Source organism: Carex rostrata, chromosome 9 (assembly GCF_964058835.1).
Source record: "Carex rostrata chromosome 9, lpCarRost1.2, whole genome shotgun sequence".
Classification (NCBI taxonomy): domain Eukaryota; kingdom Viridiplantae; phylum Streptophyta; class Magnoliopsida; order Poales; family Cyperaceae; genus Carex; species Carex rostrata.
In genome coordinates this window covers 2,690,969-2,713,539 of record NC_135926.1, presented here as the reverse complement: position 1 = coordinate 2,713,539, position 22,571 = coordinate 2,690,969, and the positions used below count along the sequence as shown (strand labels likewise).

At 32.6% G+C, this 22,571-nt stretch overlaps 2 protein-coding genes across 2 annotated transcripts in view; both read left to right on the top strand.

Moving 5' to 3' along the window:
- The first annotated feature begins 4,764 nt into the window (after positions 1 to 4,764).
- LOC144559243 (uncharacterized) overlaps positions 4,765 to 22,571 on the top strand; it is a 39,981-nt gene continuing 22,174 nt past the window's right edge. The window contains exon 1 of the mRNA XM_078308249.1: positions 4,765 to 4,769. The gene's annotated coding sequence lies outside the window, so the exon portion shown is untranslated. The remainder of the gene's footprint in view (positions 4,770 to 22,571) is intronic.
- LOC144559546 (ninja-family protein AFP3-like) lies at positions 14,028 to 16,277 on the top strand. Its single transcript, XM_078308610.1, has 2 exons — positions 14,028 to 14,696; positions 15,648 to 16,277. Exons 1-2 carry the CDS (start codon positions 14,150 to 14,152, stop codon positions 16,055 to 16,057), a joined length of 957 nt encoding a protein of 318 aa, XP_078164736.1. The 5' UTR covers positions 14,028 to 14,149; the 3' UTR covers positions 16,058 to 16,277.

Below are 22,571 nucleotides of genomic sequence, written 5' to 3'. Positions count from 1 at the left end.
CGCGAGTCATGTGTAATTATGACCGTTAGATCTTGTTTGAATGGTGAATCTTGAATAAACAAACCTAAATTATGAAAAAAAAAATTAAACGTGACCAATCATGTGTGCTCATGACGTGTTTTAGTCACAGCGTGACTAACTTGCCACGACCATCCTTTCAAATTTGATCATGGCACATAAAGTCACGGCGTGACTGGTTACGAAACAGCACAACACATATTAAATCCCTGCAAGTTAATTTGAGAAACAAATATTATCAAATTTTTTGGTCGGCATTTGTCTGAAAATCGCTGTTTTTCAAATAAATCTGGACCATAAAAAACAAAGATATTCAATAAATCTAAAAAAATAGTAAAAAAAATTTCAAAAAATATAAAATTTGGTCTCCAAACACATATTAATATGAAGAACAAGATGAACGGTTCGGATCGACCATTAGAATTTTAAAAAGTTGAATATTGAGCCGTAGCACGGGAGGCCTCTATGCAACCCATAGCATATTAGCCAAATCCTATATATATATATATATATATATTTTTTTTTTTTTTTTTTTATTTCTTTGTCAGTTTTTATCCACATTGACGGGTAAACTTTTTTGCAAATAATGTTTTTATCCATTCTAGCTAATACTTAAATTTAGAAAGTTATAAAACTAAATTGTATAAATTTAGTCTATTAAGAACCAACATTTGATATACTGGCAAAGGCACATAATCTCTATGTAAGAGGTTATGGGTTCGAAACTCAGATGAAAGAAATCATTTGTTGTAATAACAAGGATATTAAATAGTTAGGTGGCTTGATTTCCAACCTTTACTCAAAAAATAAATTTCGTCTATTATAAATTGACACCAATTTTAGAGAAATAATCTTGTGAATTCAGATCAGGTCCATATTTTTTATTGACTAGATTTTTAATTAGTAACCTCATGGAATAAAGTACCTAAGAGTCCCAAAGTCCCAATGCATCTCTCACAAACTCCTATCAAATGAAAGAAAGAGAATAAAGGAGGCGAAAGTCCCTGCAGTCGGAGGGGAGAGATGGCTTGGAATTCACATCCTCTCCAATACTTGATAAGGGAATGTTTTACAATTACTAGATTTGGACCGTTCTTTTTAACTGGCACAAATCTCAAAGTCCAATAACATTGCACTCTATTGTTACCCGAATTCCAAACCGGTTGAGATTTAATCTCAAACCGCAAAATGAGAGTAATCCTCTACAATACTTGAGAGAATACGAATCCAATGGCTTGGAGGTGTGTTAGGAGTGCGTATCCTCTGAGATATCTCAACTTTTGCGTGACCGACGTGTCCGGTGCCTATTCGGGAGTGATGTAGGGGTCAGTATTATGTGTGCTTTGAAATTCGTGCAGAACGTATTTAAACGGTTGGAATTTTCCATAAAGTCACGCAAAGTTTGAGATATCTCAAAGGATACGAATTCGTGTGTTAGTCACTCCCATCATTTTTAAATTTTTGATCATATATATTAAAGTTTAATTGGTATTTATATATTGGCATTAATTAGTTCTCCCTACTTCATCATGCATAGGCTACAAAAATAAAAATAAAATAATATTATTGTGATTTAGATTAGTGCTTTTAATTTATTTTGACTAAATAAAAGAAACCACTCAAAAATAAAAAATAATAATATAGCATAAAATAATTTTGAGGATGATGTTAGCCTCCGTCATATTCAAATGTTAATTCCGTTATGGACCTTGTGGTTGTTCTTGGAGGCAGTGTAAAGAAGGATAAATAGACACACTATCAAAAATCATTTTTTTATTAACTTAAAATGAATCTAAGAACATCTACATCTCTGAAATTATTAGAGTTTCTAATCTGACGTGGCAGTTTCTAATCCAGTTTCAGGGATGTGAGAGAGTTTCTTATTTAGAAACTATGCAGAAAAGTTTCTTATTAAGAAACTGCTTATAAACTCTATGTTGACCAAATGATTGGCTCAAATTGTTTCTCATTTTTAATTTGTTGCTGACGTGGCTTAATAAAAACTCTAAAATGAGTTTCAGGAATATGAGAGTTAGAAACTTTAAATACCATAATTTCTAAAAAATAGTTAACAGTTATTTAGAAATCATGTTGAGTTTTAGGAATGTAGATGCTAAGAAGATAATATCAAATATGTAAAAATAAAAAGGAAGAGTAAAAGACTGAAACTTATTAATTTAGAGACCGTTCCATTCCATCATAGCCCACATAACACTGCTTGGTATTCGGCCCAAGAAAACCTAAAAGGTAAAACAAAATTACAGAAATAAAGATATGTTTTTTTGAGAAAAGAAATAAAGATATGTTAGATATTTTATATTGTATCGAGAAATATGTACCTGAAGCAGGTTGCAAAAATATTGGGAGGGTGAGTTAGTGAAGAAGAAAATTAGACATGTAATCATCGGTTTCGTGATGACCTATCACAAATACTGCACGTTATGTGTGTAAGTCGTGTGTCGTTGATGTGTTCATTTACATAACATGTTTTTCTTAATTAAATATTCAATTAGCTAGACAATTAACCGGTACTTACCTTACGGAATGGGTAGCCTTGGTTAATCTATTATCTTCTGTTAGGTTAAGCCATATAGTAGACCAAATAGTATGGAGATGGACTCCACATGGTAACTTCACTGTAAAATCCTTTTATAAATTTTTAGAATCTGGTGGAGTTAAGGACACAACCTACAATAGTATTTGGAATGCTATAATACCTTTAAAAGTTAAAATTTTTTTATGATTAGTTAGACAAAAGCGGGTTTTAACCAAAGATAGGTTGAGTAAAAGGGGGTGGACAGGCGATACTCGGTATGTTTATTGTTCCTACGAGGAAATTATTGATCATTTATTTGTGAATTGTCATTTTGCTAAATCAATTTGGAACTGGATTGCTCAATATAACAATTTCTATTTTGTGTATGATAATATAGAAGCTTTGTGGGAGATGGATTGTTGTATTCCTTTGAAAGATCCACATATTATTGAAATTATTAGGGGCTCAGTTTTATGGAGTTTATGGTTGGATAGAAACAGAATTATTTTTCAAGGAGGACAGGTACAAGCAGTACATGTTTTAGGGTCTAAAATCATAACGATAGCTAGATTTTGGGCTTTAAATAAAAAAACAGACCTTTCTTGTAAATTGAATCTAATTTTCCCTTGTGATTTGAAGGAATTGATAGGGTCTACGGTGACCATTTCCATGGGGGCTCCACAGGGTTCAACCCCTATGCTTGGAGCAGAGAGCAATTCCAATGGTGATGAGACCTCTTTTAGTGATGATTCTGATGGGTGCTGCAGCTCCTTACAATCTGCAGCAATTCCTTAAAATTCTAGGGTCTTTTATGCTTATTTCTTTAGGATTGTCATATAACTAGAAAGTTACCGTTGTTTGCTTTACATATGTGATGTTTTGTTTTGATTTTTGGTTAGATGTTTAGTCTTTTGTGTTTGTCATTTGAGTTTATAGTGGTATTGATCAATACCAGTAGGCGAATACTTTGTATCTGGTGCTTGTTGGTACCGATAAACTCTGTATGAGGTTTTCATTTTAATAGAAATCGGTGAATGTTACCACTTTTTTCAAAAATAAAAAATAAAAAAATAACATAGCACGACACGTAGCACGTACTGATCTAGATATATCAAACTGACTAGTTTTCTTTTACCATTGTTTCTTTATATTAATTTTTTTTTCTAATTTTTTTTTCATATATCTTAGTATTTTTTCAATGAACAAACTTAAAATTAAAAAGAAAAAGAAATTAATCTTGACAAGTCACGTCACACATAGTCACGGCATGATCATGTATAACATAATCATTCGCGTAATGTAACTGTTATATATTATTTTAGTCGTGTCACGTGAAAAATAAAATGATCACATCAGTCATAACATATTAATCACGTCATGTAACTTTTTTTTTCTTCACTAGATGGGTCAAAAAAAATTCAGAATATTATATGCCACCATTAAAGATAAAAAAAAAGTAAAGAACAATACTGATGTTACCCTTGCAAAGTTGCAATACAATTAGACAATTAGTGGTTAGGCCAGGAAATTTCATGGGCCTTAATTTTTTTTTATTAAATGAAATGTATAATTGTTGGTGCCACGCAGACAGACCCATTGCGGTCCAGATAAGCCTTTTGGACCTGCTTTTTGTGAATCCAATAAGTTGTGATCATTAGGTTGCGTCTTTACTTGGAACGGGATATAAAAATGAGAATACTTGGAATAGCACTATAATTCTATATTATTGGAATATGAATTATGATGAAATTTTGTTCCTTAAAAAAAAGAATTAGGTATAACCATCTAGGTGTTCGGAATAAGAGATATTCAGTTTAGAATTTGACTTAGAATTTCATATATCTGATATCATTTATTCAGCTCTCTCATCTTATTTTGCTGACTGTTATTTAACTGGAAACAATTAATTACTCAAAATAACAAAGACAGCTTCAAAGTCTTTCACAAGAGAGAATCCATACAAACAAATCTAGAGATGCAGAGGACAAGTGAGAAACGTGGCCAAGTTGTATATATAATATAGAGAAATTTGTATATATCCCCATCAAAACTTCTCTTTTTAGATATATCCCATCACAACTCTAAATTTAGTTATATCCCATCAAAACCCAATTGTATTATTTATATCCCCATTTCTTCATTTGACCTCTTAAAATTTAAGATAAATATTAATAAAATATTTAAAAGACTGTTTTGCCCTTCATCAAAATTACAATACTAATCCCCTTCCTTTTTCTCTGTCGTTCTTTCCCTCCGCTAAAACTTCCCTTCACACCGTGCTTAAATCCTATGTCACAATCCCAATCGAATTTGATAATAGCTGTTGGCAATTTTGACACGTCAACTAGAGATATTGAAGAGATGGGGATATAAAGAAGAAGTACGAACAGGTCTTTTAAAAGAAGAAATATCGCTGCAACTGGGACCAATACGGTAGGTCTCCAAGCGAATTAGAACTGACATGGAGGTCCCGCTGAACAGAAATAATCAAACGAGCTCGCTATTGAGTTCGTTACCAGTTAGTTAATAATGGATCGGATCCAATGTTGATGTATCACCGTGACAATCATTAGCAAGATCCATTAAACTGATCTTAGATCGGATTCTTGTATTTGCATCGCCTATTAAAGGCTAAACTTTGTATGGAATTGGATTATGAAATAAATACTAAAAAGCAGGAAAAAAAGAAAAGAAAAGAAAAAAAAAGTTTTAGCGGGAAGGAAAAGAACGACAGAGAAAAAGGAAGGGGATTAATACTGTAATTTTGATGAAGGGCAAAACAGTATTTTAAATATTTTATTAATATTTATCTTAAATTTTAAGAGATCAAATAAAGAAATGGAGATATAAATAATACAATTGAGTTTTGATGGGGATATAATTAAATTTAAAACTGTGATGGGGATATATCTAGAAGTTTTGATGGGATATATACAAATTTCTCTATATATTATATATAGACATGAATAATGAAAGGAATGAAACATGTTATTAGATGAAATTATTGAACCCACTTTCCCACTTGATTCAAAACATACAAACCGTAGCCCAACTTTTTGCCAAGAAAAGGACCCAACACAATGAGTGCCTATCCTGAGATATCTCAACTTTTGCGTAACCAACGTGTCCGGTGCCTATTCGGTGATAGAGCAGGTGGCATAATTTTTGCTTTCAGATTCGTGCAGAACGTATTTAAACGGTTGAGATTTTTCATAAAGTCGCGCAAAGTTTGAGATAACTCAGAGGATTCGAATTCCAACACAATCAATCCGCCTCATGGTTTGGTGACCCACACATGGCAGCACCTGAAATATCTGTGGATAATATATTAATAGTATTTGGTGTGTTACTGACTCATGCCTCGGACTCGGAGTGACAAATGAATTATTTGAATTCGGTGAGGTGAGTTGAAAATTTTGTGATTCGGAAATAGTTCAGGTATAATTTAGGAATTATTTAGTATTATTTAGATCAGAAATTTTAGTTCTACAAGAGAGCAAAAAATAAAAAATCCAAAAAAAAATTCTTTTGGAAAAAATTGGTGAATAATTTGTAAAATTCAAAAAAAAGTTCGTAAAATTCACGAATTATTCGGATTTAATTCGGTCAAAGTTCAGTCAACTGAATAATTTAGCATTCGGTTCGACATCACCTAAAAAATGAATTATTCGAGTAATAATTTAGAAATAATTCGCGAAAGTTGTGACTATTTGGCTCCCACAGTCCCGCGTGTTTTTTCAAGGGTTTACTCTGTCAGTCGGAATCTTCACAGTATCACCATTTGAAGCATATCAGAGAATCTTAATGAACGGTTACTGTCATCTGGCTGGCATGTGCTATCGGTTGCGACTAGCCCATAATTAGTCGACACGTGTCCCCGAGATATCCTCGGAATGGATCTGATGTCAGACGTCGGTGACGCGTCTCTCTACTTTATCTAAAAACCGCATCTTTCCAAAGCGCTCTTTGACACGTGTTGTCCTTACCTCAAAAGATGTGCAAAATATTTATGAACTTTACGAAACTTCTTCTGTTCTGTTGGTGTGTATACCGTATGTATTTTAAACGAGTAAATTAGGGGTGCAAACTGATCGGATACGGATCCGATAGTGGTAAAATCATATTCGTATCTGCTTTATTTTTCAAATACGAATACAGATATAGATCGGATATTAAATGCATGCGGATCCGGATTAGATATTAAACAGATACAAATATCATTCGGATACATAATTTAGATATTATAATAAAATTAACTTATTATTGAACAAATTATTTTTTCCAAACAAAAATAATTCATAAACAGAATAACAATTATGAGTTCCTCAAACAGTAATCACACTATCATCTCATATTCTATTCAAACTTTGGATTGATTTTCTTATTTGGTTTTAAAATACTAGGATCATGTTTACATTAATTAATGTACATCTCCATTCTTATATTATGTACCTAGTTGTCCTGATCCTTCAATGACTGAGATTGAAAGATAAATTTTCAAATTGAATATCAACCCTCTAATTACATAATATGTCTTATTTTGATTATATACATCTATTTTATGTGTAGAAGTTTAAATTTAGTTAAAAACATGCTCGACACACATACTACTACATGGTTTATCACATTAAAATTGAATAAATCCTTAGCAATTCATTTCCTTATTTTTCCTTGCAGCTATCTTTTATTCTTCTAATTAAATTATTTTCTTGTTTCTCCATTTCCTCCATTTCATTTCCCTTCCATCTATAAAAACTAATTAATCTGCGTATGCCACATTTTGTTAACTCTCAATGAAAGTTTTTACAATAATCAATTGTCATTAATATGTGTAGACTAACTTATATAGAAAGTTTTTTAAATGCCGAAAAATTAACTCACATAATGAACAAATATTTTAAAATACAATCCAATGTCTTTTATGAAATAATTATTAATACCACAATTTATCTAGAGAATAATCATTATAATGAATATAAAAAATTAATAATAAGAATATCACAAGGTATTATTTATGTGAAGTTATCGAGATGAGAGTTTCAATATAACAAATTTAATGTACAATTTGTGTTAAAAAATTTCAAATATAAACAAAAAGTGAATTTTGCTACAAAATGTCGCAACATTATAGAGATTTTTTTATTTTTAGAAATTATTATTAAATAATATAAGAATATAGATTTCGTACATTAATTTTTTTATGGCTTAGCAGGCATTGAGTGGGTAACTCGGATTTAAATTTTGAAATTGAGTTAGTAATTTGGGTTCAAAGTTTAAGTCAAAACTACTAATTCGGCTTCAAAGTTTTAATTCAAATCACTAACTCAGAGCCTTATAGACCTTTAAAAATCTGACGTACTCAATCAATTTTCTTATATTATTTAATAATAATTTTTAAAATTCAAAATTCTCCCAAAAATTTTGTGCTATAAAATGTTCAAAGTTTACTTTTTCATTTATATTTGAAAATTTATAACTCAAATTGCACATGCATCTCTTCTATATAAATTACTTTTTTTTCATAAAAATAATATCTTATGGTAATTTGTTATAAATTTATTTTGGATAAGGCTAAGGTGCTATGGGTTGCATAGAGACCTACAGTGCTACGACTCAATATTTGAATTTTCAAAATCCAAACGGTCGATCTGAACCGTTCATCTTGTTCTCCATATTAATATGTGTTTGCAGACTAAATTTTACATTTTTTGGAAATTTTTACTATTTTTTAGATAGGTAGAAAATCAAATATGTGAATGGTGCAGAATTTTTTAGATCAACTGATTTTCTACCTGTCTAAAAAAATAGTAATAAATTTTCAAAATATATAAAATTTGGTCTCCAAACACATACTAATATGGATAACAAGATGAACGGTTCGGATCGACTGTTTGGATTTTGAAAAATCGAATATTGAGCCGTAGCACCGTAGGTCTCTATGCAACCCATAGCACCTTAGCCTTACCCATTTATTTTACTTGTGGTATCATAATATAAGAATGGAGATTTGATAAAGAAAAACTCGATTTTTATTTATTTTTATTTTTGTTGACCACGTGAGTCAATTTTTCTATGCTTAGAAATATTAGTGACAGACCAAGTATTTAATTATTGTGAAAACCATCATTGAGAGGTCCAAAACGTGGCAGACCAGGATTGGTTAGTTTTCATATATGGCAAGAAAATTCTGCCCACCGGTGGGTAGAGGATTTGATTCCTTCATTTATCCTCTTCATGTATAGTTTCGACAATGAAAATGAAAACAATCATATTTCTGTATTTTATTTAGGACTATTGTATTTCTGTGAATAAATAAATATCAGATCTTGTGTTGACAAAAACAATAGATCTTTCTGATCTGAAGAGAAAATGAATAATATCTAGAACTTTTGTGTACATAAATGATATGTAGAGAAATTTCTATTGTTAAAATAATTTTCATGAAGAATATATATGTAGAGAAAATCCTTATTTGAATCATTTAATTATATTTTTTTTTTGTTTCTTCACATATCATCTCCTCTAAATCACTTAATGACCTGTCTCGATTGTGGAGAAATTAGATATTAAATCGCAATGATATTTAAAAAAAAAATCATGTTATATTTAATCCTTTTTTTTCATTTGTTATTGTTTATTTTATTGTTATTTATTATTTGGATTTTCGTTTTTTTCAATTTGTCTTTTACTTTGTGTGAATGTCAAATAAAAAGTCTCTTCATATTCTATTCAATCTTATTAGGGCTGTATAAAAAGCTCGCGACTCGTGAGTTACTCAAACTCAGCTCGGTAACGAACTCGCTAACAACTCGTTCGTTTAAAATTCGAGTTATTCTGACTCGAGTTGAGTAACTCGTGAGTTAAACGAGTTGAGTTTGAGTTGGACTGAACTCGCTCGTTACAACTCGTGACTCGTTTGATTGATGATTTTCTTCATAATTTTTGACCTATTTTATTTTCCCAACTAGATGTGACTGACCCAAGTTGACCCAATTCATTTCATTTAATCATTTTGTTGTGAATTGTTTGTTAATTCAATATTTACTTCTCATATTATTACATAACAACAATCATAAGTTCAAATGTTCAACATTTCAACACCTTAAACGAGTTGACTCACGAGTCACGAGCCAACTCGAGTTACTCGCGAGTTGAATTCGAGTCAGCGAGCCAGCTCGGCTCAATAATCTCAACTCGAGTCAACTCGACTCACTATCTTTCGAGTTGAATTCGAGTTGTCCATAACTCGAGCTAACTCGGCTCGTTAGCAGCCCTAAATCTTATAATATGTCTCCGTTGCAACACACGGGCACTATACTAGTAATTATAATAATTAGGTCATAAGAAACAAAATTTCTTATAGTTAAAGTACTGAAAATACTAATCTCATAATTATAAAGGATAATTTTCTTGACCGGTGGCAATAAAAACACCATTTGTTTTATATATATTAATGTCATGTAATTACTTGTCATAAGTCATATTTAATATCAATAATTTTGACACGAGACAAGTAACTGGGAAGGAAAGAGGTGCTTCATAACATTTCAAACAATATAGTAGGTCCAAGTGTCAGCCTCTAGATATTTGATATTATCCGCAAATTTTTGGATCCGGATGGATAATATCCGATCCGTTTGCACCCCCTACGAGTAATATTCTTTTGAAAAGTGTGGAATAGAATTTCAATTTTACAAAATTAGTATAGTGCAACCCTGAAACAAATATAATTGATGAAAATTACAGAATATATGAAAGGAACTTATTTATCTTTGTGAATTAAAATATATTTATTCATCATTATTAGCTAGGAATATTCTGAAAATTTTATTAAAAAAAATATTTATCGAAATATTAAATTTTAAAAATAAGATAATTTTTTACATAAGAAAACTTTGCGCAAAAAATGTAAAGAGGATGCAGAGCGGATTTGTTTTTTTAAGTCACAGTTATTGCATCGGTCACATAAATCATCACGTCTGTCCATGTACAATGATTGCAGGACGCGAGAAATTACATTTGGTCTTCGTTTTCCCTCTGTAGACCGAGCGTAGCAGAGAATTTCCCAACATAACCGTCCCCATATTCTAGTGACGTCACCAAAAGGAGCACCCACCGCCTCGAAAAGGCGACACGTACACCCCGGGAGGAGGCAAGTTGTGCAAGTTGGCCGGACGGGTGTGAGCTGTCGGGGCCCCACTCAACAAAGGTCCACGTGTCTCGGTTGTGCCTGTCGAGACACGTGGCGCGAGATGCGGCGCCTCACGTACCTCCCTGGAAAAAGCATTCGCAAGTGGCTCTGCGGTGCAGCCCCCTTCTGGACCCCACTTAGACATTTCTACACTCTCTCTCGAATGCATGTATCATCGCTAATTTAATCACGACTTATTTTGTTTGACCTCGGTCAAATCCCAGAAAAGCGCTTTTGTGAATGTACCCCTCAGGAAAGTCGGTATTATATGGGAATATCTAGTCTGAAAATGACACTCTCTTATCCAGAATTTTTTTAAAGAAAGTAGCCTTCTAAATAATGGATAGATAAATTATTCTGTCATCTTACATCTAAGTTTTCTGATGGATCTTAATTAATCTAATAGCTAAGTTTTAAACTTGAGAGATAAAACAATTTATTTTTTTATATTCAGTAAAAGAATATTTTCGTTAGCTTATTCATTATGCATTATATGCACATATTAATAAATTAATGGAAGATAAAATACTGGCGATGAAAGATTTTAGACTAATTCATGGGATTGTGCTATGAATTTTGTTATATAATGATTATCATTTTAATTTATTATTGGAATTGACTTTTCTACTTTAATAATGAACGACTGTTATTGCATAATGTATGCTAAGGCAAGATGAACTTTAAAACATAAACCGCTTAGCTAGTCAAGCGTATTAAGATCAATGGTTTAAATATGTTATTTAGAACCAATAAAAAAAAGGTTTTAAAATTTAGCTCACAAATTATTTTAATCCAATTATATTAGCTTTACTCTAGGCTCTAGGCTCTACGAGAGTAAAAACAGTAGGAACTTGTTAAAAAATGTTTGTGAGCTTGGCCTCAACAACATCCATGTTTACTTTAGATAACTTTGTTGATATTGATTTACTTGATGATCCAAGCATTTGACTGTGTTAAGATTGTTACTTTTGTATAAATAAATTTAAATTGTAAAAGAAGCATACTAAATTTTTTTTTATTTTGAAAAAAATAAATAAGCCAACTAAATTTTTTATTTAATTAATGTAAAATTATGTTGCTCGTAGATCAGTTTAAATTTGTGCTCTCAAAATAATTATGAAATTTAAAGTCATGTTTGCAAACTCTTTATAGTAATTATCTATTACAAAAACAAAAACAAACAAATAAAAGAGTTATTTTTCAAAATCTAATTTTTACTACTCATTCGAACGAGTTTATATCTCCTCAGGTATTAAGGGTATAGAATACTTCTGCTGAACTAAAATCATTCCGTGTCAACTTAATATACAGGGTCCTGTTTTTGAGATGCGTGTCAGATTGAAACGCACGACTCAGATTTCACTCTACACGGTCAGGTATTGTACTGCATCAAAACGGTGCCGCTTAAGCGGTGAGCCTGGCGAAAATATTTCACGATGGCGATCAGGACCGCGTCCCCACCTCCCGCAGTCTCCTCTCTCCTTCACTTTCTCTCCGTCTTCTCCATCTGAGTCAGTGCTTCTATCTGGTAGATCTTGTTACCACTTTTGGTGTTGTCGCCTAGTGAATCTGGTCACTGCTCTTTCCTCCGTCGTTGTTTGAGCCGGTGGATCTGGTCATCGCTCTTCGCATCGTCATTCTGTGAATTTTCTTCTCCAATACTAGCGGTTCATTTTTTCTTTCCTTCTTTTGAGCTCTTTTTCTTCTTTTTGACAATGGAAGAGTGGGTGGAACGAGTTATATACATATTTATCGTAGAATAAATATTTAGTTCAGAATAAATGTCAATTTTTCGGGATGATGATGTTTTGTGTTGTTTTTCGCTTCTACTTCTTCTTTTTCTATTTTGATGTGACTGTCCTGGACTAGTTGATTTCGTTCTCAGTCTGGTTTAATTCAGCGTCTATTCAGCTGATGGGTGACTATTCTGATCTGGTCAATTCAGTTCTCGGCAAGCTTCTAAATAGCGTTTATAGCGGTGTAGCGGGGAGACAAAAAAAAAAGCTTTAGCGAATAGCGGAGCTATAGCGAAAGCTATTATAAATAGCGTTTTTTTATTTCAAAAATTATATTTTATATTTGTACTAATAGTAAAAAGAGTGATGCTTCTGTGGACATAAGGGTCTATTTGTAAAATGAATATATTTTTATTTTCAAAGTTCAAACAGACGATCCGAACCGTTCATCTTGTTCTCCATATTAATATATCTTTGGAGACCAAATTTTACATTTTTCTGAATTTATTTACTATTTATTAAGATGGGTATAAAAAATATCAAATTTAGACCATTGAATTTTGTACCCATCTTAATAAATAGTAAAAAAAATCAGAAAAATGTAAAATTTGGTCTCCAAGCACATATTAATATGGAGAACAAGATGAACGGTTCGGATCGACTGTTTGAACTTTAAAAATAAAAATATGTTCATTTTACAAATAGGTCCTTATGTCCATAGAAGGCTTTGCCTAGTAAAAATGTCTCATCCAGAAAAAAAATATCAAATTAATTAAGAAGTTCTAATATTATTCATATTAAACCAATACAAAGTTCAAATTGTCATTCAAAATATCCCTAATTCAAAAACTATCGATATATTTTATGTTCAAAATATACCACTACCATATATTAATGCATGATACAAAATTTAATTGATATAGCGGTATAGCCCGCACATGTTCCATTGTATTGATATAGCTTAATAAAGTAAAAAAAAAAAACAATCTAGATATTAAGGCCCATTAAAATTACAAAATCATGTTTTCAGAAAAAAAAATTGCAAAATCATAACCCATGTAGCATAGCAGACCGCTATTACCGCTATAGCGGTCGTAGCTTGATTAGCGCAGTTTTAGTCCGTAGCTTAGCTTTCTGGGTCCAAAACCGCTATAGCGGCGCTATAGCTAGCTATTTAGAAGCTTGGTTCTCGGTCTTGTTTGGATCCAATGCCTGCTCGGTTGTGATATGCATACAAAGACATTATCGTTATGCTCCTATCACTCTAATCAAGCAAATATGATCAATTTGTGTCCACAGAATGCACATACCCCTGTGTATTTTTTATTTTGTTTAAGTGTGTATTTTTCACATACATTTGTTGTCTAATCCTACGTAACAGCTACTTTGTTTCAACAAAACTTCCAACGATTTTTCTGAAAAAAAAATAAAAAAATATTGCACTGCATCTGAATTCCATTGGAACGCTGATTTCTACAGTACTTTAAAAAAAATTTAAAAATTCTACGGGTATGCGTGCTAAAATGTGAAGAAAATAAGCCGTTCCTTTGTCGGTTCTCTCTATCATGTCTCTCCTCCTGTCTTCTAATTAGTTCTTACCCGTTCCACTTCCTATTGAGTCCGAGAGAGAAAGAAAACAATTCCCATTTCTTTTTCTTATAATTTCTTATGGGAGAAAGTGCAAGAGATTTCCTTCACCAAATCTCATCTCTCAACTCTGTCGAAATTAAACAAGAGAAAGAGAAGCACAGTGCAAGCTCCGATGAGATAGAGCTGAGCCTCGGTTTGTCCCTTAACGGGTACTTCGGCGTGGATCCGAGCAAGAAAACTAACCTGATCCGTTCCTCCTCCATTGCTTCGTTCCCTTCTCTGGTCACCGGTGCTGAGCATGAGCGACCTGTCACCTCTGGCGCGCTTATGCGCACCACCTCTCTGCCAACCGACGAGATGCAAGTTTTGAAAAGACTGGAGGCTAAGAGAAAGAGACTGGAGAGGAGAAATTCGATTAACAAAAACGGGGGTAAGGGTGAAAGCTCCGTGGAGAGATGTGAGGAGGATGTGGAGTTGAAAAGGAGAAAACTCGAGGTCACGAGTGAAATTTTTAATGGAACCACAGGTCCGGTAGATTTCGCGTCTGCTGTTGCCGCGTTGAAATCGCGAGGAAGATCTTCCTCCATTGATGTAGCTGGAGTACTTCATGTGAAACCTATGCGAGGTATATATTTATCATTTTTATTCTTATTTTTGCTACAAATTTACATTTTTCTCTTTTAATTTTTTTTTTTGTATTATTTATACATGACGTGTATAATAGTTTTCTCAAGGTGTACTAATTGAAAGACATCACATTTCATAAGATAATAAATTATAAACCAAAAAAAAAAAAGTTGGGGGGCTATAATAGAAAAGGCAAGATGGTTTTTGGGTGTCTCTAGAGCTAGGTAGCTTCTTGGCACATTTTCTTTGTGATAGAGAATAAACTAGAGCAGTTACTATTCAAAGACTGATCAAATCCTGAATAAAATTATGAAATAACATAAAGCAGGAGAAAAGCATCTTGTATTGAGTTTGCTGTTTAGGTTAGTGATAATCATAACAAGTTAATCCTGGTTTTAACCATGGTTTGATGCATAAAGCTGGTCAAATTAGAAGTGCAGACTTCAAATTCAAAATTGAATTTGGTAGCATAAGATTTGTAATGCTCCTGGTGTAGGATGGAAATGTGGGTGTGCATTAATTTTTCTTTATAAAATGTGTTACATTACCATATCAACTGTCTTATAATATGTTTTTGTTTCTATTCATACGACCTAAAATAAATAATTTCTGGCATCCCCCCCCCCCCCCCCCCACACATCATTTTAGCCTTGGCGCATTGCACTAAATTGGATTTGACTTGCTTAGTTACATACGTGCTTGTTTCTTTTTTAAAATGAATTGTTGTGAAACAAATCAGTTACAATTTAAACAAGTTAGAAATTGTTCATAAATGACGCTTTCTTGTATATCATTTTACCCAAAAAATTTATTGCTAAATATGTACTTGTTTCTTTTTTAAAATGAAGTATTCTGACCCAAACTGTTACTCCACAAATTTGGCTAAATTTTAAATTATGTTTGAGATTGTTCAAAAATGACAATTTTTTTTTATTCATTTATATTTCAGGGGAGACGGAGTCAGGCCTGATCAATCTTAGCGAGCAAAGGAGCACTGAATTTATTGAAGCCTCAACCAACCACCGGGCACCCGCAGCTCCACCTATACCCACAAATAAAGTATCCGCAACTCCAAATCCCGTAAGAAGGATTACGGGAAAAGCACACAGCTTCAGCGTGGTTGAGAGAAACATGCTTCAGGAGATGCCATGTGTTTCAACAAAAGGAGAGGGACCAAACGGCAAAAGGGTAGAGGGATTTCTCTACAAATACAATAAAGGCGACGAGGTGAGAATAGTTTGTGTGTGCCACGGGAGATTCCTAACACCGGCGGAGTTTGTAAGACATGCTGGTTTGGGTGACGTGGCGTACCCATTGAGGCATATTGTGGTAAATGCGTCTCCTTCGGCATGCGTATGAGTAATGTTGGTTTGTTTTTTCTAATTAAACCCTTTATTTTTGTTAATTTTAATCTTAGTTTGTTATTAGATGAAATTGGGTCTCTCCTTGTGTTTTTCTAGGTTATATTATGTTGTAATTTTATTAATGGGGATAAAAGAATGAGGAGATACTTGGTATCACTTAATCGGGCTTGTAACCCTTTGTTTATTACTCAAAGTTGATGTTACTCATGCCCAAATAGTATACTTGGTTAATTGTAAGAAGGTAATTGAAAAGTTATTTTGTCAAAATACAAATTTGTTTGCTCTATGGAGAACTTTAATCTGGATTGAAACACAAAAAAGATGTTAGGAAGTAGGCATTGTTTGCTATTCAAAATTGTTACAGAGGTAGTGATGATGTGGCCTAAGTTCATAGGACGAGGTCGCTATGATGTGGCATGATGGTTTAGTATAGCCCTTCTAGTTGCTGTTCATAGAAAATAACCTTAAAAAGCAACTAGAGGGGTTATGACGGTACTCTCTCGCGAAAAAGTATCGTCGCGAAAAGAAAAAACTGAACAATGACGGTACTCCGTCACAAAAAAATTATTTTTTTATCCTCACGAAAAGTGTCTCAAGAATATTGTAGTGATACTAAACCATTATTTTAGAAACAGCTTTTATTGAAAGAAAATTCATAGATATTAAGAAACAATGATAATCGAATCTATGAATTTTGTTTCTTAAACATCAACTAGAGGGGTTATACTAATCGAATCTAGTTTCTAAAACAAAATTCATAATTTCGATTATCATTGTTTTAGAAACAGCTTTTATTGAAAGAATTTTTTTGTATTTAAGAAATGCTTAGACTGATGGGATTAGGTGGAGTAGGCTACATTTTTCTTCTGCGCCTATAATTTTGAAACATAGACTTGCAATATTGCAATTCATTTTTTGGATGTAGTTTCGCCCGTTGATGTCAATGTCGTAAAGCATTCCTAATTTCATACGGTATAATAGTATAGCACATATTTTTCAGGGTTCACTGCACATGCAAATATACAATCAAAGGTATGGTATATTGTATATATTCTAGAAAGTATATGTAATTGTGTTTTTATTTTTCCGTTTAATATCAAGCATTTTTTTCGGAAAGGATATATTAAAATTTTTTTTGTAATAATAGTTGGTACATTATTTTGGAGAAAAAAATTATAAAAGAAGCTTTAAATGGAGATTTGAGTAATATGATCTCCGACTAAGGAAGATTAAAAAAAATCTTTCATTTCGTAGAATTTTTTTTATTAGAGGACTTTACATTTTTTTTATAAATATTTTTTTAAAAAAATTTAGAAAAATTTGAACTGTTGATCTTATTCAACTTACACGTGCGAAAAATCCATGTAAAAGTTGATAAATTTTCTAAGTTGAGTAGAACTAGGATGTTCTTAAGCTCACTAAAGTGTTTGGTGAGCTTAACTTCAAAATTCATCAAATCGGTTTCAAATGACGAATCCAAATCGTTGGAACCCGCCTACCTTATGAGTGATGTGTCTACATGTGAAAATTTTAAACATTCGAATTAATTTAGTCTAAAGTTAAGCGGTCAAAATTAGAAGGTTAATAAATTAATTTTAGTGTATTCATTTTTTAAATGTTTTTTGACCGCTTGACTTTATACTAAATTAATTCGAATGTTTAAAATTTTCACATGTAGACACATCACTCGTAAGATAGACAGATTTCAACGGTTCGAATTCGTCATTTGAAACAGATTTGATGGGTTTTGGAGTTAAGCTCACCAAACACTTTGGTGAGCTTAAGAACACCCTAGTTCTACTCTTCTAAGTTCCTATAATGTCAAATGACTAGGGGTGGCAACGAATCGAACTTACTCTAGGTTTCAGTTTGGTTTGAATAAGATTCGAACCGAACCTGGTTTGATTCGTTTCGAATCGAATTAATTGCGAACTACACATTTTTCGAATCAAACGCGAATCGAATCACGAACTAATTTATTTTTTAGTAGCCCTAGTTACACTGGTAGTTTATACATTAATTTTTTCTTGCGGGACAAAATTCACATGAGTTCCTTTTACCGGTATGAAATGAGTGTTTTTAAGTTAAAAAATTGTTCATGAAAAAATACATCATAACAAATAATTGTAGAAAGAGAATTAAGTACAATAACTGAAATATGCAGTAAAAGAAGTAATCGTACCTCGAGTGCTTACTCGATCAAATCCTCAATCGGACCATCTAATGAAGCGAGAATCCGAAAGGTAGAGAAGGCGGTGGAGAGACGACCAAAGAGAGAGAAGAGACAGCCAGTCGTCGAGAGCGTCGGCTAGGTTTTAGAGCAAGAGGGAGAGTGAGTTAGGGAGAGGCGAAGAGAGAATTAGATTATTGAGATTTGAGAACGAGGGAGCGTCGGCTAAGTTAAATTACGACTCTCTATCTTGGGTTTTAATTTCATCAGGTAGATGAACGGCCGATGTTATTATGAGATTCGAACCATAAAAGTTGCGAACCCATTTTGATCAAACCAGGCTAGGTATGAGATTCGAACCATAAAAGTTGCGAACCCATTTTGATCAAACCAGGCTAAGTTTGAGTTTGGTTTGAATTAATTTCGAACCAAACCTGGTTTGATTCATTTTAATTCGAACCCATTTCGAATCGAATTAAACTCAAATCAAACCCGAATCGAATCACGAACTACGAATTTTTTTGCGAGCCCTACAAATAACATGCTAAAATTAATTATAGAAAATTTTCTAATATAAATTTAAAATTATAAAAAAATTACATGGATACATTGCTTATGAAAAAAATAACAATAATACTAAAACTTCATCATTTAATTTTTTTGGAAATTACTAAAAATAAATTTGTTTTGTGACACTTCAGTTGGAACTCAATACTCATCAATATTTTACATATTTTATATATTTTAATAAACATATTGTTTGATAAATAACATAAATATAAAAATAAATAAACTGGATTTGAGTTCTAGAAATCTAATCAAGTTGACAGAATATTATTGGTGTAGTTGCCACTTGCCAGCAACTAATTAATTTCTATCCTCCGCTTTAAAAGTGACCACATCTCGATTCCTTTATGTTGACACGTGTCAGTTGCACAATAAAATCTCATTGAAAGAACTGTATAAAATCGGAGCATAGAAAAGATTATGGACCAACTTCATGACCCACAACAATCTCTGAGATTATTCTCTCTATCAGGTGGCAATGTGACATAACATAATTTTCTAATTACTTTTAGCACAAAGCGTACGGCGTACCTTTAACATAACATCGCAAGGAACCTTACATACTTTGTTATTACTATATGATGTAAGCACTAGTGAAGAGTTTGACTAGTATAAAGCATTGTCATTTCAGTCTATATAATACTAACTTTAAAATCTATCAAATCGACTTTGAACAACTAATTAAAACCGTTCAAACTGATATACATTATGAGTGATGCGTTTACATACAATTTTTTTTTTATATTTTTGAGTTATGTTAGTATCAAATCAAGCGGTAAAAATATTGAAAAATTAATGTATTAAAATTAACTTAAAAACTCACACATTTGACTGCTTGACTTAGTACTAAATAAATTCGAAAAGTTATAAATTTTGCATGTAAACGCACAACTAATGAAATAGATCGGTTTGAACGGTTTGGATTTACCATTTGAAGCCAATTTGATAGGTTTTAGAGTTGGTGTTATATAGGTTAAAATGACACTAATGTTATACTAGCCAAACTCACTAGTGAAGGCTGAAAATAATGTAACAAGAAAATATTTTGAAAATAATATCCGTGTTTAAAAAAAATATACAAGATTACTTTTATTTTGTCTATTATGCATACAATTTGACAGATTAAACTACTACAAAATAAATATGTAAAAAAAAAATGTTTATAGAAAATAAATTAAATGGATGATAATATGATATTGTGGACTATGAATTCGCAGGCATAGCTGGACATTGATAATATATGTGTTGCAACTTACAAGTGAATGCTGACAGTATTAATGTCGCGTTTTAAAATGGATGGTTACATTGCGAACACCGTTTCAAAATATTCCACCGTTAGAAACTAGAAAGAGCTTAATTAATTATTTTTATCTCTTAGCTTAGTTTAAGTTATCCCAAAACTTGCTTCTAATGTTGTCAGTATCCGTACTATGCATATAAAATTACCGTCCATCTATTTAATTTATTTCTTTTAGTGCTACAGAAAAAAATAAATCCGTTAATAAACAATTTTATCACTTGAAAGTTGAAACCTGAAAACGGCCTTTGTAGTCATTGAGGTCACTTGGTGGTTACACTTGCTAGTTGCTAATATATATATTGTAGGTCCGTAGACCATAGGCATTTCATGTCACTATTTGTATGGTCTTAAATAAAAGATGATGCTACTTTTACAATGACCGAGACAACGAGTGTCGTATCGACCAGCTCAGAATAAATTAGTATCGTAGGGGCCGCTCCCATTGCCAAGTTACCAAACAAGACATCAAATTCATTTTTTCACACAAGTGTATACAAGTGGCAAAAAGGGATGCATGAGAATGCAAGTTGGGGAAACACAGCAGATATTTTTCTCATATTTGTAAGGTTGAGTGCGGTCCAATCACAACTTGCCGTATGCTATCTTCGAATTAGAAATGTGACCGTCCATTTTGTACCTGGGATATGCTACAGAGACCCCAAGTTAGGCAACACATATAGTACTACTGTACAAAAAGTCTAGATGTTATATGAAAAACCTTTTTTCTTGATAAAGATGTTGACACACCGTGTTAACTTGACGCAACACACAAATAATGGAGTCTAAATAAAAAACTATACTATTATGTTGTATGAAGCCAAAACAAAATAGCGTCGTCAATATCTTTATCTATTATTCTCAGTTTGTATCCTCTGAGATCACTGAAGATTTCAATTTATTTAAAATCGGATCATATTTTATTGGGTGCCTATTCGAAATGCAGAGGTGCAGAGGCAGTATTATTATTGCTTCGAGTTTTATCTTATTGGGTGCCTATTCGGGACATTTTGATAGTTACAGGAGGCAAGATAGTGAAAATGCAAGAGACAGATAAGATGTAACTTTACATTGATTTATTTGTGCAGAACTGTATTGTATATATAAACCCTAAATTGTCATGATTCTCTAGTGAACTCTAATATGAAATTTAAAGTTACCTTGATCCGTAGTCATGGTCTTCCAGAGATGCACAATTACCGTTGATCACCAGCCCTTAGAATTTCAAGTAATCCCTCTTAAGTCCGATGGAGAGATCAAGAGAAGCGGCACTGGCAATATTCCGTTCTTCACAAAGAGGGATACCCGAATTACAAGTTCTTTACCGAAAGTTCCCTTCTCAATCACTCTAGATCAATCTTTATTTTTTTTTCTTCTGTAGAGAGAGACTAGAGAGAGAGATAGAGCCGTATGTATTTTGAATAAATCATGAATCAATGCTTACAGTCCGATATTTTTATTTTTACCCAAAAAAATATATTTTAATAATAATAACCAGCTCGGCGTTGGAATTTTAAATATACCCAGCCCGTGGAAAATATCCACGGGTGGGATTTTTTAATCGGCTCCGTGGAAAATATCCACGGCCCGGGGTGATAAATCGGAACAAATGCATAACTCTTCTCTCCCTCCCGCCGCTTATGTCTCTCTGCTTCTCTCCCTCACACCGCTTCTGTCTCTTTGGGAACTCTTTTATTCTTTTGATTTCATTTGTTCTTTAGCCATGACTGACTAAGGGCTTTTCTAGGGTTGATTAGGGCTGTACTTGAAACTTTTGTTATGATTTAGTTGGTTTTAGTTTATATGTTCTTGTTCTTTGTTATGATCTATTCTTTATTTGAATTGCTTGTGAAAACTTAATCGAAATCGCATGAAATCTTAGGATTTGGTATTTGCAATTGAAAAATTGAATATTAGGTCCAGACCATAAGGCATAGGGTATTTGATAGGTTAAGTACCGAGAGGTGATGCTTGTCTTATATGGGCTTTACCTAATAGTTTAGAAAATTGTCCCAAGTACCGAGAGGTGAAAGATAGTTTTCTAAATCAATTGGGACAGTAAGAACTTAATGACTTTATATTAGAATAGCCAAGTACCGAGATGTGACGTTTATTCTAATTTAAAAATGGTATTAATATAGAGATATCACTTTGTACCTACAACATCAAACTGTGCCTTCATAAATATAAGAACAAAATTTACAAACCAATTAGTCGTAACACTAGTGGATAGGAACCCTAAAAAATCCTAATTTCTCATACTTGTTAAAAATCAGATTTTGCTTTAAGACTTTAGTTTAATTCATTTTAATTGAAACCAAACCAACCCTTGAACAAACAAAAAACCTTTTTACTTTCTTTCACTAAGTTAAATTGTTATGTTAGATTTGATATTCCAACTTGTCCCTGTGGAGACGATCCCTAAGTACTACTCGACAAGGTTGTACACTTGCAACCAAATTGAGCGTAAATTAG